We start from the raw sequence: 15,253 nt of genomic DNA, 5'->3' as shown, positions 1-15,253 counted from the left end.
CCATTGGTAGTCACCAGTTATGCTATCCGTGGGCAGTAACTGACAGGCGGATCTGAGGCAAAGTGGCAGTCCCATATCTTCATGAACCAGATCAGGTTTCTCTTCACATTACTCAGTTACATTATAGATGAGCGGGGGTCCAATTACTCTTGTGAGTGCCTCTTTTTGTAGGAACAATGAAAAAACATTCAGTCTTACTGACTACTGTCTCCACTTAAACGTGATAATTTAAAAGTCCAAAAGGCTGATTGAACACAATAATTGCAAATTATTTTTCATGCTCAAATGCAAATAAAAACTATGCATAAAAACCCATGCAATCATGAAAAATACAACATAAATAAAATGAATGTGGTAATCAAATCCATCAGTGTGTCTTACCCCCAGTCAGGAAGCAGCGCTGCTACACCCACATGCTCCACACGCTTACTTCTGTAAAGGTCCTTACTACCTCACCTTTCTCATTAACTTCTGGCCGTCCTTCTGTGCTGTTTCCCCATTTGTTGGCTGTTGCTAGGAGACAGCCAAGCTGACTCCGGTTTCCTCTGTATGCAAACTGTGCATCCATACTTGACATATTTGTGTTCTAGTCGTGGATTATATGAATCAATTTAAGTACTGGTGTGTGTTTTAAGGACCTACCTCTCATAGAGTGAATATGGTGGGACAGCCTGTGAAGTACTACGTACACCTCTGAGCTTTTAGAGGTAGTTTGATACTCCATGGTGACATGACACCATTACTTGTTATTTGGTCCAATGCATGAATCATTGATTTCCAGGGCCTTTGTGTGATCACTTGAATCCCTTGTTAATCCCATTTTCTCAGGATGGTCGAATAATAAGGGTAATAATTAATAGTACTTATACAGACTTGACCCTTATTCATAAATGCAACCTTTCCCTGAAATTTTCCAGCATGCTCCCAGGAAGGCATCATGAATAAGTAGTGCCAACGACACTTTTGAGAAGACCTTCCTGGCTCCACTGGTGATTTTCACTATAAACACGTGTAGCAACATTGTGGAAAATTCATGTCTTGTGCCTTCTAAGTGGGCATGGCAATGCTGCTGGTAGGAAGGGAAAAAATGTCCCGTGAAGGGCAGTAATATGCGTTTCCCGCTGTGACGTTCCTGGTGTCATTCTCTATACAGCCTTCCCTGCAATGTTATGAGATCATATATGGTGAAACGCAATGCAGATTTTCCCAGAAAATCAATTCCGGCTCTCATCAGCCTCATGCACACTTTAAGGGTGTCCCAGGGATGTTGAGATAATGTGGAGAATGTAGAGGGTTACATGTGAATATGAGCTGCAATCAATTTTGGGGGAAAATCTGCATTGGCAATTTCTCAACTCAAGACCTTGTAAACTGACAGGAAACATGCTGGGAAGGCTGTTTTGTGAATGACAGCATGAACATTACTGGGAAGGATATTCTACCTCACACTTTGAAAACCTCCGGTCTATACCTTAGTGACTCATGAAGTCCCTCCTGTGTTTCTTCTTGGAGGAAACACAGTCAAGAGGAGCACAGTGAGGTCACAAATTTCAGACACTAGTTGGAGGAGCTTGGAAAACCCGGATCCTCTAAGTCACAACCTTCAATTCATTTGGGTTCTAGTCAGTTTTATTTATATACTGCCAAATCATAATAGCAGATGTGTAATGACATTTTACAAATAGAACGGGACTAGAACCTCATTCTTAACAAAGAGTAACATCAAGTAGATCCAGTGTCTACAGGATGCCCTCAGCTTCCACTTGTTGTGGTGACAGAGAGCATGAAAGAGAGATGTCTGAAGGTCTGACAGCTGGTCAGGCTCAGCAGCCTGGGGCCTCTTCCTCAGGGCACTTTCCAGGGTCTCACCTCCATCATGGAGGTAGATTTCTCATCCAGTACCTTAAAATATCTTCATTCTGATGAACTTTCCAACAAATTCATAACTCACCTGATTGTGCTCTTAGCTTCCCTGACCCAAAAAGGAACCGGTTCCATTGCCATCTGAACCTCGAGAGCTTTCCACCTTGACTGAATGACACAAACGAATCCTGTTGAGGATATCAGATGTGAAATTCACGGCAGGTTCTCTGCTCAGGTTGCAGAGCGGCAAACCCGTTTGAAGGCGAATGAATGGGTTCTCACAGTAGAGTACTTGACCCATGAATTGTTGAACAATTCATGAAATCTTTTTGCTTCTTCTTGAAAATCTTATTTTATTGATGGTAGGTAAAATAAAAAGTTGCTCGCCAGTGTTTCATGTAGAATGGGATTAAAACACAAATATTGCACTTCTTGCTATATGGATAATATACGAGGACATATATTTCAGCAGGACATGTACACATAAACATAAATATATACACACACATATACATATGTACATATATATACATATATACAAGCATATATACATATATAAATATACACATATATATACATATATATATGAAAATGTGTCGCGCCTATGAAAAGACTCAATAAATTACACAATTCGTGATATTTTCTCCTCCACTCCTTCCTCGTACAAGGGAGAGGATGATGACATCAGATTGATGTTTCAGTTCACAGTCACAAGACGACAAAGAAAAGACACCAAGACAAATGTGATATTGCTAAGCAAAAAAATTTATAAATTAATAAAAACATTCCCTTTAGTGTTCTTCTGACAGATCTCCCCCACACAGTATTTTGTCCTGTTTTACCTACTGATTTCAAAATATAGAAAAATATTTCTGACAACATTCATCATAACATTATTTTAGCATGTTTTCCATTCTATCCTGGCTATTTAACATACTTACGCATTTTCCCTCATTGATTTTTTTTGTACAGTATTTACACAGTAAAATCAGTCCACATTGTCTCCTCAGTGTAAAAGGGGCGATACCAGAGCATGTATTGCATAGATCACAGGGGAGAAAAAAAATCAAAGCTTTTCCGAGAAAAAGAACAAAAGAAAACAAGATACTGTACAAACTGTACATCCTGTGATAAGCACTAAATCAATCCATGAAAAATCAACATCAAAACATGGCACAAAATGAACACAATGTTTAAAGAAATCACCTGCAAAAAGCAAATCCCAACAGGAAGTGAAAAATATTCCTCTTTTTTACAGTCAAAAACACTTTGAATACACTGTGCACATTTGCTTGTGGACAAATTGTAGTGTTTAACCATCACTGAAAATTAGCTTAGGTTTTCTGCTGGCTGCCATTTTCATCCGTTACAGATCACGATTTAATAGAGCAAACAGGGTGGAGCCACACCAACGCAGAACAGAAGCAGTCCTACAATGTTCTTAGGCCTAAATCAGTTCAATTTGATTTCAGGGAGTTTTAAGAAATTGGTTTTCTCCTCCAAGTAGATTATTTACCACCACTGTCAAGTTGCTACTAGAGGAACCGCAGGGTGAGACTTGTCTGCATTCACTTTTGCAGTCAACAGAGCCGCTTGGTATGACCAAGATTTTCTTTCACAAACGTGTATTTAATAGATCATCAACGTGGTGCACTTTGAAAATGTCACCCCTCTACACGGTTCCACTGAGTAGTCATGGCGCTTGCCTTGCATTCTGGGGCATTAGGTGTGACAAGCAATCAGAGAAAACATGAAGCCTTGATTAGGTCTGTCAAACCTCCGCTTCATTACCTTTTATCTAAGTTACTGCAACTGACAATACACGTAATTGTTGTTTTTAAAAAATTATTCAAAAACGAGCAAAAATAATAGGGTCTTCGCCTGAAGTACCTTCAGGCTCAGGCCCTAATAATTGGGTTTACAAGACCCAAACCCCAAATCTGTAAGATTTTGTGGCTAAGGGCCGATGCCAACAATACACATTCTGCACCTCTGAGTGACTAAGAAGCTCCTTCTTGTAATCAGGACTGCGTCATAACAACACACCTTGCCTTCATTTGAGTTTGGCAGGTCTGACCATTGGTTACATCATTTTGTTGGCATGATGCTCCCGTGGCAGGGGACTAAACTCAACATTAAAATATTTGGAAGGAGTGTTTTGACTTCACTATACAGTAAAGTACCAGTATTAACTGGAACAGTTAAAAAGCCAAATACAAGATCGAGTTTTTCAGTATATCAAATCTGATGTTGGCACCCTCTCTATTGCATTTTCAACATTAAAAAAAAAAAAAAAGAGTTAAACAACAAAAAGGTCTATTCCAGTGTAGAAATTGTATACATGATCACTTCAGCAAGACACTGGGAAGTTCTGGTTTAGTCAGAGACTGTCTTTGGTGATGAAAGTATCCTAGCAATACACGCAACTGATGTACTGGACTGCTCAATTACAAGGAACGACCATGACATGAGAGGTTGGAAATTTAATTTCAAAAGCACTAGTGATCCTAGTTTACAATACAAGAACACAACACCCCCTTTCTCCGTGCAAGAAAGTAAAAAATAAAAATCAACAAGAGGTGTTGCTTCGTACTGAATGCATGGCTGCACAGAGGACCGGGTGAGCAGATGGATGGACGGATGGCAGTCGGGAAAATACAGATTTATCTACTGATTTAATTAGCAAAGTGTGAACATTCGGTGTGAAACGTCCTTACTGCTGCCATCAGCTAACCACTAAATGCTACTGCATGGAAGCTAGGTCTGAGCTTGCCACTACTGCAAAGCCGAATAAAACTTACCTACACAACATATCATCATAAACCGTCTCTTAACTGGCATGCAGAATATATCTAAATGGCTCTTGAAAAACTGGGGGGTTACAAAACGTGTCTATAAATTCCATAGAAAAGTGAGTGAAGTGATGAGGGAATACAACATTTACAAAGAGGACCACCGTGGCTGTGGCTTTGACACAAAGGAATATGACATGTTTAGTCAAAGTCTTGAGTGACAGACTCATGTAGAGGATGGCGGGCAGTTTCTCTACTGTGAGGGGTCCAGAGAGAACAGCTAGGACGTGCAAAACCTTTCACAAAATGTTCCATCATACTTTTCCCACACAGTCATCAGTAAATACCTGGTGCTCCTTATTTAACTGGTGTGTAACGTCCTATTTATGTGATAGTTTCCTGGGGAGTTACCAATAGAACCTGTTAATAAATCTACATACCAGCAATAAAGTACTACTTTCATACAAAGCCAACCATTATCACACACTGATTCAAGGCTTCAAAAGGGTGCTTAGGGAAAACACAGGGGAACACAGGAAGGAAGTGAATAGTTTGTCTTAGCAAAAGCTTTTAACACTGAGTGGCTGCAACTTCATTCAACCTCAGACATGAAAATAAATTAAATGTCAAACACAGCAACTTACCCACATCTTCAAACACACTTTTATGCTTGGTACCAACAACCAGATGAAGAGATGGGAGTTATTACATCCAAAACTAGTGGTTGGGTTAAAAAATAGCAGCATGTTAAGGTCAAAGACGTACAGTTGTGTGGTCTGTCGCATCGAAATGAAACTAAATTGTAAGGCCGGGGAAGGAAAACAAAAAAAGGACCATTTCAAAATGGAGATGCAGCTTAACAACAAAGACAAGAATAAAGACAAGTCGGACAATGCCTCATGAGGACACGTTTCAACTGTCAGTCTTACATGATGCCCAGAGCTCCCGCCTTGTCTTCCCTCTTACAGGCTTTGTATTGTTTCAAAAATGACATACAGAAGGAGGCTTGTAAAAATTCCTGCCTTATTCATAGTTGAAAACTTCCCATGGGAATAAACAGGAAAATATGGGAAATAAGGGTAAAAAAAGAACAAAAATCGTAGGTAACTTAAAGTAACTATTTACTTAGTGCCATTTCAAAAATTGAATTTTGGCTCCATCTATTTGTGAATTGAACACAAATGGAATCTTTCATTGGACAGCAGCCAAATATCAAAACTTGCCTGGGGGGTGATATACAGGAATACGGCCTCAAAAGCCCTGCAGTAGTGTGCAAATCGCTGTTAAATTGTTGATTCCCATTTCTTCACATATATTTACTGTAACTGCCACATGTTCAAATTCATTCCAATTAATTCTGCCTAAAATATATATTTATTAATATTATACATTTACATATATTTCCCTTGGAAAGTTTCCAAATCTTTGCCCCCCCCCCCCCCCCAAAAAAATAGAAACAAATAAAATCCCAAGCTTCCCAACTTCCACCCCTTCACAAACTTGGAGAGGGAATCAACAGTAAATCAGCTGACAGCCTCTTTTATGGCAACGGGTGAACTGAGCCTCACCTTTTGGAAAGAAAACCACTCTGAAAATAAATGTACACATCAAAAGACACTTGCTCCCCCATGTCCTGATATGTCTCGTACACAGTGTAACTGCAAAGGATGTTCAAAACATAAATGTTTACAAAATGGCATGAGTTAACCCAAAATGGTTTTCCAGTACGTTTATGGTTATGTTGATTTACAGGAGTGACAGCAGCATTCTCCCACTCTTTTCCAGTTTTCATCTCACTCATGGATGACTAGGACTCTACAGTAAGACACCCTCGGAGAATAAAACTTGCACTTATCTGTCTCTTGTCATTCCCTACTAGCAAGTTCTTGATAGAGGATGAAAAGCCCTGTGATAAAAGCAGATTAACTTTCATCAGAGAGATGCCAAAACCTGACTGCATCACGACTAGCCTGCACTTGGATTTTGGTGTTTGTCATTGAGGATAAAACTCTTTTCTCCACTGCGCCCACTGAAATTTCCCTTTCAACTTAAAAGTCAAACTAGCACCGAAGTGTGCACCTATTACTTTTATCTGTTGCTTTACTTTGTCATTTTATACCATGATATGGTAAGTGTACGTACTGGATCCCAAGCTATCTACTGAGATTTTTCTGCATATAGAATGTAAATATAATACATGATATGGACATTATCATATAACTTTGCAGATGACTAAAATCCTTCCAGTCCGATAGGTGTCCTATAATGATTTTGGTACAAAAATGCCAACAATTTAACTTGTTTATGCCTGTTTCATAACAGACAATCACATCACAAAGTCACAATCACAAAGTCTTAGTGCTTCAGCCTGTTCTCACATAATTGGAGAATACTATATAACTCTGCGTTTGGCCTAAAAACAGATGACAGTTCAGAGCAGAAATGAGGCATTAGTGTTTACCGTCTATTCCTCTGCCTCCTGGCTGTGAGGGAAGGGCAACGTGACAGCGTGCTCCTGAGCCAGTGCTGCTAGCTCCTTAAGGAACTCGCAGAAGATAACAGCACAGTAGACAGCATTCTTGACCCGCAGTGCCTCGGCTTGCTTCTCCAGACCAGATGCCCCACCACCAGCGCTGCCCCGGAACAAAGCACTGTGCAAGGATTGGCCACCCACTCGTACATGTGCCAGGGCCAACTGCGCAGCGTTTCTCGCCCGTGTTGGGCTGTTGGTGTGACGAAGGATCAGGTCGCCGAGTGATGGCTTACGACTCTTCACTGGGACAAGAGAACATTGGAAGTTATCATGGAGTCAAGTGCCAAGGTAACATTATCTTGGAACAAAATACTCCACATAGATTTTTCTAAGCATTCAAAGGAGACCAGCCAAGAGGCTCCTCTTGGCTCAGTTGAGGTGTCAATCAAAATTTAAGTACAGCTGCTCTATTGATGATGTAAACATGTAAAGAAACTGCATCCAAGACAAACCGTAGCACACACATACACATACGCATGCGTATACACACATACACGCATGGGGCGCACAACTGACCCATAAACACACACTCAGACATTTATCTTAAAATTATATTAAACCAAATGGTAAGCCTGCACCGGAAATTCTGCAACCAATGTTTTTTTTCCTTTCTTTTACTTTTGTTGCTGTTACTTTTTCTTTGTTTGTTTTTGTTTGTTTGTTTTGTGTTTTTTATTGTTGTTGTTTTCTGCTGTTGTTGTTGTTGTTGTTGTTTTGTCTCCCCCCCCGTCTTCGCTGTCCTGTCCCTGTTCTCTCTCTCTCTCTATCCACTCCTGTCCTCAGTCCGGTAGCTTCATCAATGAACCAACACCATTCCTAATAAAGTTAAACATAAATGGCGATAGGAGGAGTTTATCAGATTCCTCCTATGCAGAATAAAACTGCTTCAGTACAACAAGGCACCAGGAACATTGATGCTGCTTGCCTCAGCTGCTGAACAGGACAGGTTTAAAAAAAAACATGTAAAGAAACTGATTGCAAACATGTTTGAAGCTACAACCTGTACAGTTGATCCCCATAGATGCTGACAAGGACATCCATAGGAGCAGAAGCTGTCCAATAATTCAATTTATTCAATAATTTTAATTTGTCACTTTTACCTTGTTATTGATTCATAATCATTGAAGATGTATCTCGACTGTTCAACCTTTGCTACAGTATTTTAAAAACCCATATTAGATGCAGGAATAAATGTTGTTTCGTTAGTTCTAAACAAGAGCATATTAAAAAGAAAAGGTTCCCTTGAACTGATCAACATTAAAGTCATAATAAGGTAGAACCCAACCATTATCCATGCTCTAAATAAAGATTTCTCCTGTTCCTCCGCTCACCTAGAGAGTCAGAGCGCCGCAGGGTGGGTACAGCTGCAGGTAAGTCACTCCAGTCCACTTTCCCTCGAGCCACCAGGTACTGCTGGGCTTTCCTCAGCATGGCCGGGAAATCTTCATGAGAGGCTGCAAACGCCTCTATACGGTTCTTCACAGAACCTAAAACCTGATGAGAACAAAATTCAGAGTAATTTAACTGAAAAGGGTTTAACTTGGAATGAATCAACAAACTTCCATAAGTGGCTGAACTACAAGAAATAAATAAATAGTGGGATTGATGCTATTGGAGCAGAGGCTAACACAGAAGCGAGGTGGGCTGAAGAGCACAGCTTCAGCTAAAAACAGGAATATGTCATTACTTTAATGACACAAACAGAAATAATTTTTTTCCCACACTGAACTAAACACCTGTTTAACACTTTAATCAGAGGGATTTCCTTAGTCACCGAATCACAGGTTGTGGAGGTTGCAGTGTACCTGGATCAGAGACTTGACGCTGGGCTGGAAGACCATGTTGGTGTTGAGCAGGAAGGAGCGTAGGAGGGGCTGAGGGTAGCAGGCCAGCTGAGCCACAATGCCTGTAAGCAGGATGTTGACGTACAAGGAGTTCTGGAGCATGTTTTCCAGTTTAGTGAACAGAACCACCATGAATGGACCTGGAGAGAGAAAGACAGATGAGTCACTGGAAGGAAAAAAATTAATCTTGGCAGTACATGAACAGGATTGGAAGGAGATCAATGGCATGGAGGCCTTAGAAAATGGATAAGTGGGGGCTGAAGTCAAATGGAGTGATTGATTACAGAGGACAATTGTCCCGTCTTGGGGTGAATATTAGTGATGGCTAGATTATTGATGTGATTTTGAGCAAGGAGCTTATATTCTTCTCTTCTTCCATATACTAGCATGATAAAAGAACATCATTTCTACTGCCCATTTTGAACTTCCCCTAGGTGCAATTTCACGACCGCTAATCGATTAATTTATTTTATCTGTATCAGGCTAGAACAAAGGCTTTCTTTTATGTTGAAAAACAGAATCTTTGACACGTTCAAAGCGCCTCTTAGACAGATGTCTTTCTGATAAGACTGGAAGGGGTATAAAGATTAATTACTTAATCAGACATAGAGATACAAAACCAAGTCTGACCCAAATTCTCTCTCTTTTTTTTTTTCGTTTCTCATTTATTGACCTTACTCCAGTGTCATGATATGGAGACTATACAACCACAACTGCATCAGAATCTAACTGTATTAGACTGGCTCAGAATCTCTCTGCAGTTTGTGTTGGGGAAAAAACAAACAAACAGAATTTCCTTTGGGGATGAATAAAGTATTCTGATTCGGGTTTTGAGCTTCGATACATGTCACAACAGCTGAGAGCAGGCAGTGCACACTTCTAAAATCATATAAACATGCCTCTTAACGATGACTTCAGCCTCTGCAAGTCAGCACAGATCAAAACCTTACAGTCATCACATTTTTCATGCTGCCCTTCAATTGCTTCAGCTTTGTGGCTCCTACCTGTGTACGGCTGAGATGCAGGCTGATTTAGAGGTCTGGCAGGACTACAGATGCCCACAACAGAAGAGTCTCTCTTGATGTCGCCTGGGAGCTTTGGTTCTGAGACTGAGGGCAGCGGTTGTTCCTCCTCCTGCTGCTCAGTGGTCAGTGGCTCTCTGGCAGTTTCCTCCAGTTGACAGGCTGCTCTACAGCGCTCCTTCACCCGGTCCTCCAGCTCTCTCAACTCCTGTGTGAAGGCTTCAATGCTGATGCCTTGGCCATTGGAGTCTCCAGAGAGCTGTGGATCTCCTGGGGCTTGTTCCAGCAGCTCCTCAATGAGACTCTCTACAGACTGGTTGGCCTCTGGAAGATCTGAGGGTTCACTGTGCAGGTTTGAGGTTTCAGTGGTCAGCGGTTTGGCATTCATACTTGGCTGGGTGATGGCGCTCTGAGATGGAATCTGGGTGGGGCAAAGAGGTTTATCGTCATTCATGTTGCTGTTGCTAAATATTGACTGTGAGAGAGCAGTGCAGCTTTGGGATGAGCATGTGACGATGGATCCATTTTGATTTGCATTTTCATCCAAATACTGGTTCTCTCCCAAGTCTCTCTTGACTTTCTTAACCTCCAGTTCTCTATCCCGAGAGTCTGAGCACTCATCACCTGGCCCCATCGTTCCGTTGTACATGGCCTGGTAACTAACAGTGATGGCAGAGGCTGGAATGTGAGGAGCTGGAGAAGAGGCTGGAAGGGAAGTTGATAAAGGGGCAGCTGAAGATAGAGAGGAAGGGACGAGAGGAGGCACGGGTTTTGGCAGAATTTCCTCTCTCTGCAGGCTGCGTTTCTTAGAGCGTGGTGTGAGGCTGATGCAGTTGTTCTTGCCAATGGTAACATCCCACTCTCCACTATCCCGCTCTGAGCTGCTCCACTCAGACCGTGCTGCTGCCACAATGGCTGCCCTCTTTTGGCCAGGAGGAGTGCTTCCACATCCCCCCTGTGTGAAAGAGAAGTGCTCAGGGAACATGGCCAAGGAAGGGTTGGACGTAGGAGGAGGTGGGGGTGAAGGCGCTGTGTTTGAGGAGGGGTTATCTCCATCATAGGGTGCTGACCAGTTACGACAAGCCCAGGAGCATAGCTCAATGCCCCGCCGGGCATCTTTGAGATATTCCAGGTAACCTGAGTCCCATTCCAGACATTCAGCATGGGCCTGCTGCTGGTGCATAGGGCTTTCAGGGGACAGAGGGTGAGAACTGGGAGGACCAGGTTGCAGTGGCTCCATGTTGGTGGGGGTGGAGGGACCCCCCGGCCCACCACCACTACTCTGTTGGCGAATAAAGAAGGCTAAGCGGGACGGTGTGCTTGGCCTGGGTGGGGCTGGAGACTCTGTGGTAGGGCTATTCAGCACTGCAGGCAAACAATACAAAGAAGCAGTAAATTTCTCGTGACACTGTTGAGTAATCATATTTATTTATTATTCCCAATGAGGACTCGGCAGGTCAAAGAAAAAGGTGAAAAAACTAAAATACAGAGGAAAACCCTAATCTTTTCTTTTAATTACAAATTAAATGCCCAAAAGTCAATTTACAAGCACAACTACGAATGCCAAATATTCATTATAGACAGATTTGGTTCACCTTTGCCCCAGAATGCAGTGTCCTCGTCCCTCTCAGCAGAGGGCGCTGCACTCAAACGACAACACTCTGGGATCAGCGACAGGAACTTATCTGCTGACTTTCCATACATGTCAGTCTCCTTAATGGCACGGCGCTGACTCAGCATTACATGGGTACAGGGGAGCAGATACCTAATACCAAACACATAGACACATGCACGCACACACGCATAGGGGGAGAGAGGGAGAGGAAACGTGAGGAGAGGCAGTGAGCTCTTGTTCTTGTCTTGAAGACTTGAAACTTATCCAAAATTCTACCAAATATCAGTTAGATATTAGTCAGTCAGTGACACAGGACATGCATCCTATGTTTGTAAAAAGAAAAAAAAGTGAAATGGGGACATTTCCGATTTCACCTTGATGACATTTCATGACGTCTAAGCACAGACACTAGAATGGAAGAGAGGTCAACAAAACTCTTTTTTACAAAGGTTACAGCTCTAAAACACTAACACTGTATCACGACCACTAACGCTGTCAATGACTATGAGACCCTTCATTCTCTTACAGATTGGTTAAACTTCAATGAAAGTGGCAATGGCAAAACATTTCTCAGATCTACAAGATATAAGATTAAAAACCAATACTACCGGTAGGTCAAAAAAAACAGAACCTGTAGGAAGGATGCCCTGATGTGTAGACATACCTGAGAATGAGCTGGAGCATGATGTCTTCACAGTTCAGGGAGAGAAGAGTCCTGAAGAGGCTCAGTGATACCATGCAAAGCTGCAGCACACAGCAGAGAAACAGATCAGAGTAAACTGATAATGTATACCAGCAGCATTTCACTGTGGATAACGCCAAATAATTATTTTCATGTAAAAATTGTATGTGTTTAAATGTTAATGTGTCAGTTCTCATGTTATACATCTGTTTTCTGTCTAAAAGTCCCAAACTGCAGCTTTAGTATCATATGCATCGATCAACAACACACACATTTCTAACAAGCCATCGATCCCAACTTCGCAACTGAAAGGTTCGCTGGTTCAATCCTCACTTCCCCCGGTGACCATGTCAAAGTATCTTTGGGCAAGATACTGAGCCCCTTATTGCCCCTGTGACGGACTGGCAACCTGCCCAGGGTGAACTGCACCTTTCGCCTAATGTCAGGTGGGACAGGCCGCCACCCCCGTGACCCTTAACAGATAAACGTTATAGAACATGGATGGATGGATCATCCCAATCTGGGATTAAGTCCAACTCGTGATAATGCCTTGCAGTTGTTTGGATCTGCTAACTGGTCCTGTTACAATGAGATCCATGTTTGTACTGGATCATAATTTAACCAAGTATTTTATCATTTCTTCAAAAGTGAAATTTGATTTAAAGCTTCCTATTTGGTGAAATGGAAGTTGTTATTCTTTCTAGGTTTTACAGAGATGGCCTTGACTAAGGGCAAGGAAAATATTTAAGCCAAATGTTAACAAAACTTATCTTCTCTCTTGCACATCCTAAGTTAATGTAAAAACCGAATGAGTAAATGACTTGACTGTGCAACATACATTCTCTCACAGCAGTCATTCTTAGATCCCCTTTCATAAAGAAAGGACATTGCAGCTTGACTCAGTGGTGTTTTTTGTAAAAATGTATTCTGCTGCAATCTCCATCAACCCACTGCACTCACAGTTCACACAACTGGGTTAAGATGAGGGCCTTGAGGCTGTATCACTCACACTCACACACACACACACACACACACACACACAAAGATATACACACCCTTGAATTGCTGCTAATGCGTGTAAGAAGCGTGTCCAGGATGGAATCATTGTCAAGACGATGTAAGAGGATGAAGCGCAGAAAGGTCTTGAGGAGGGACGTCTCAGTCACACTGCGCAGGAAAAGGTCTAAGTATGCTGTGCTGGCAATCATCTCGTCCACTGAAGACTATTAAAACGCAGGCGCGCGCGCACACACACACACACACACACACACACACAAAAATAAAACCGGTTATTTGACAAAGGCATTGACAAATCTACAAAAGATAAATTTGAAAACATGCAGTCATTTTCTTCAAAACTGTGAAATTGTAAGACCAAGTTACCGATAGAAGACAAAATCTGTAAGCACACCGTTCCTCCTACTCTTCTGCCAAATTCCTTTCCTTCGAAGTGCCATGTTTCACAAAAATGTTTTCAGATACTCAAGAGAAGCCATAACATACTGCTTTAAACATATACATCTCTGACGCTTACAAGTGACCCTGTGTGAGGACAAACATGCCGTTCATCCTTTTCCTACCTTATGAAGGGCAGGGCCAATGACGGGTACAAGGAAACCATTGTGGAGGTAGTCCAGAAGTTGGGAGCGGACCAGGGGATGAGCGACCTGCACCACAGCATTGCAGAACTCCAACGAATTCATGAACAGCACAAGTGACGAGACACCCATCCAATCCTCCCGTCGCAGGGCGTGCCAGTCGTCACCTCGCACCTCAATCTTCCTCGGCAGAGAGGAATAGAGGGCACTGAGGCCAGTGGCCAACACCTGAGCAGATACAGAGACAAGTCAGGTCAGACAACTGATCCTCAACAATTCTGGAGGATATGGATAACCTATCTAATAGTTGTAAGTTGGGCACACTGTAGAAGGTAAGTGCGAGTTTTGAGTGTGTTGAATAAGAACAAACACCATCTCTCCAGTTCTGTTGTCTTGAGTTCAACCCTTTCAGACCACCCATGATAAAACTGACGATGACAAATGTTGAAATAATATATATGTGTGTGTGTGTGTGTGTGTGTGTGTGTATACATACATACTGTACATTCATATACATATTCATATGCATATGTACGTAGCGCAGAATTGTCGCCACAACAAATTCAAACACAGCTAAACTCTCTAACACCCTAAAGCAAGAACCACATCAAACAGTATTAAGAGTCTTGAAAGCCCAGACTCAGATGTTGCAGGTGGCTTTTGTCTGCAGAACAAAATATGATAAAGATACATGATAACAGGTGCCGTTGCTGCTTACATTAGCAAAGATATGGTCGTGATTTATATGGTGAGGAAATATTAATTGAGAATAATATTTGAAATATAATAAGAAATAAGTCCTACCATTCTGCGATTTGAAACAATTCCCTGAATTCGCAGAAAATTATCAGGTTCATCAGGATATGAGATGACCTATACAGTATCTGATATATTGCATAGTCCTTGGAAATATTTGAGATAACGACAGATTCTGCAGATGCTCCTTTGTCCACTGCTTGCCTTGCACCAAGAGGGACAGTAATGTTACATCCACACCGTTGAATTAAACTCATTACAAGGTGAAAGTGTATGAGGAAAAAGGCACTGACAGAAAATTGTGATGCTGTGAGAGAGGTGCATTTGGTACTCAGTGCCACCTCCACTGGGCCCTGTAGTTAGCAAGTAGGTCATATTGAAGCAGCTAAAAAGAGGAAGAGCAGAAAATAGCTGAGGCAGCCCTTCAAAAAAGCAGCATGCACAAGCAGAGAAGCAGATAAGACTGACGAGAGCATTAGACCATGCTATACAGATACACACATCATCCAGTGACTGGCAGGGAAGAGAACTGTCCTCATGCAGCCTCT

General features: G+C 41.9%; 1 protein-coding gene across 3 annotated transcripts in view; it reads right to left on the bottom strand.

Annotated features, from left to right (window-relative positions):
* The window catches only part of fhip1b (FHF complex subunit HOOK interacting protein 1B), a 33,450-nt gene that overhangs the window by 2,466 nt on the left and 15,731 nt on the right, over nt 1-15,253 (bottom strand). Inside the window, exons 5-13 of one of the 3 annotated variants that reach the window (XM_086220843.1) lie at nt 13,932-14,177; nt 13,407-13,574; nt 12,334-12,413; nt 11,650-11,819; nt 10,037-11,419; nt 8,994-9,172; nt 8,520-8,682; nt 7,117-7,430; nt 2,253-6,561 (exon numbers count right to left, since the gene is read on the bottom strand). In XM_086220843.1, the coding sequence (XP_086076969.1) occupies nt 7,120-7,430; nt 8,520-8,682; nt 8,994-9,172; nt 10,037-11,419; nt 11,650-11,819; nt 12,334-12,413; nt 13,407-13,574; nt 13,932-14,177 (2,700 nt within the window). In that variant the 3' untranslated portion in view covers nt 2,253-6,561; nt 7,117-7,119. Of the gene's footprint in view, nt 1-2,252; nt 7,431-8,519; nt 8,683-8,993; nt 9,173-10,036; nt 11,420-11,649; nt 11,820-12,333; nt 12,414-13,406; nt 13,575-13,931; nt 14,178-15,253 lie in introns of those variants that run through there. The other 2 variants (XM_086220844.1, XM_086220842.1) reach the window with 2 other exon arrangements.

The sequence above is a fragment of the Aulostomus chinensis genome, chromosome 12 (assembly GCF_037954235.1).
Source record: "Aulostomus chinensis isolate RoL2024-O1b breed Wild chromosome 12, RoL_Achi_v1.0, whole genome shotgun sequence".
NCBI classification, from domain to species: domain Eukaryota; kingdom Metazoa; phylum Chordata; class Actinopteri; order Syngnathiformes; family Aulostomidae; genus Aulostomus; species Aulostomus chinensis.
This window is presented reverse-complemented; position numbering and strand designations above follow the sequence as displayed.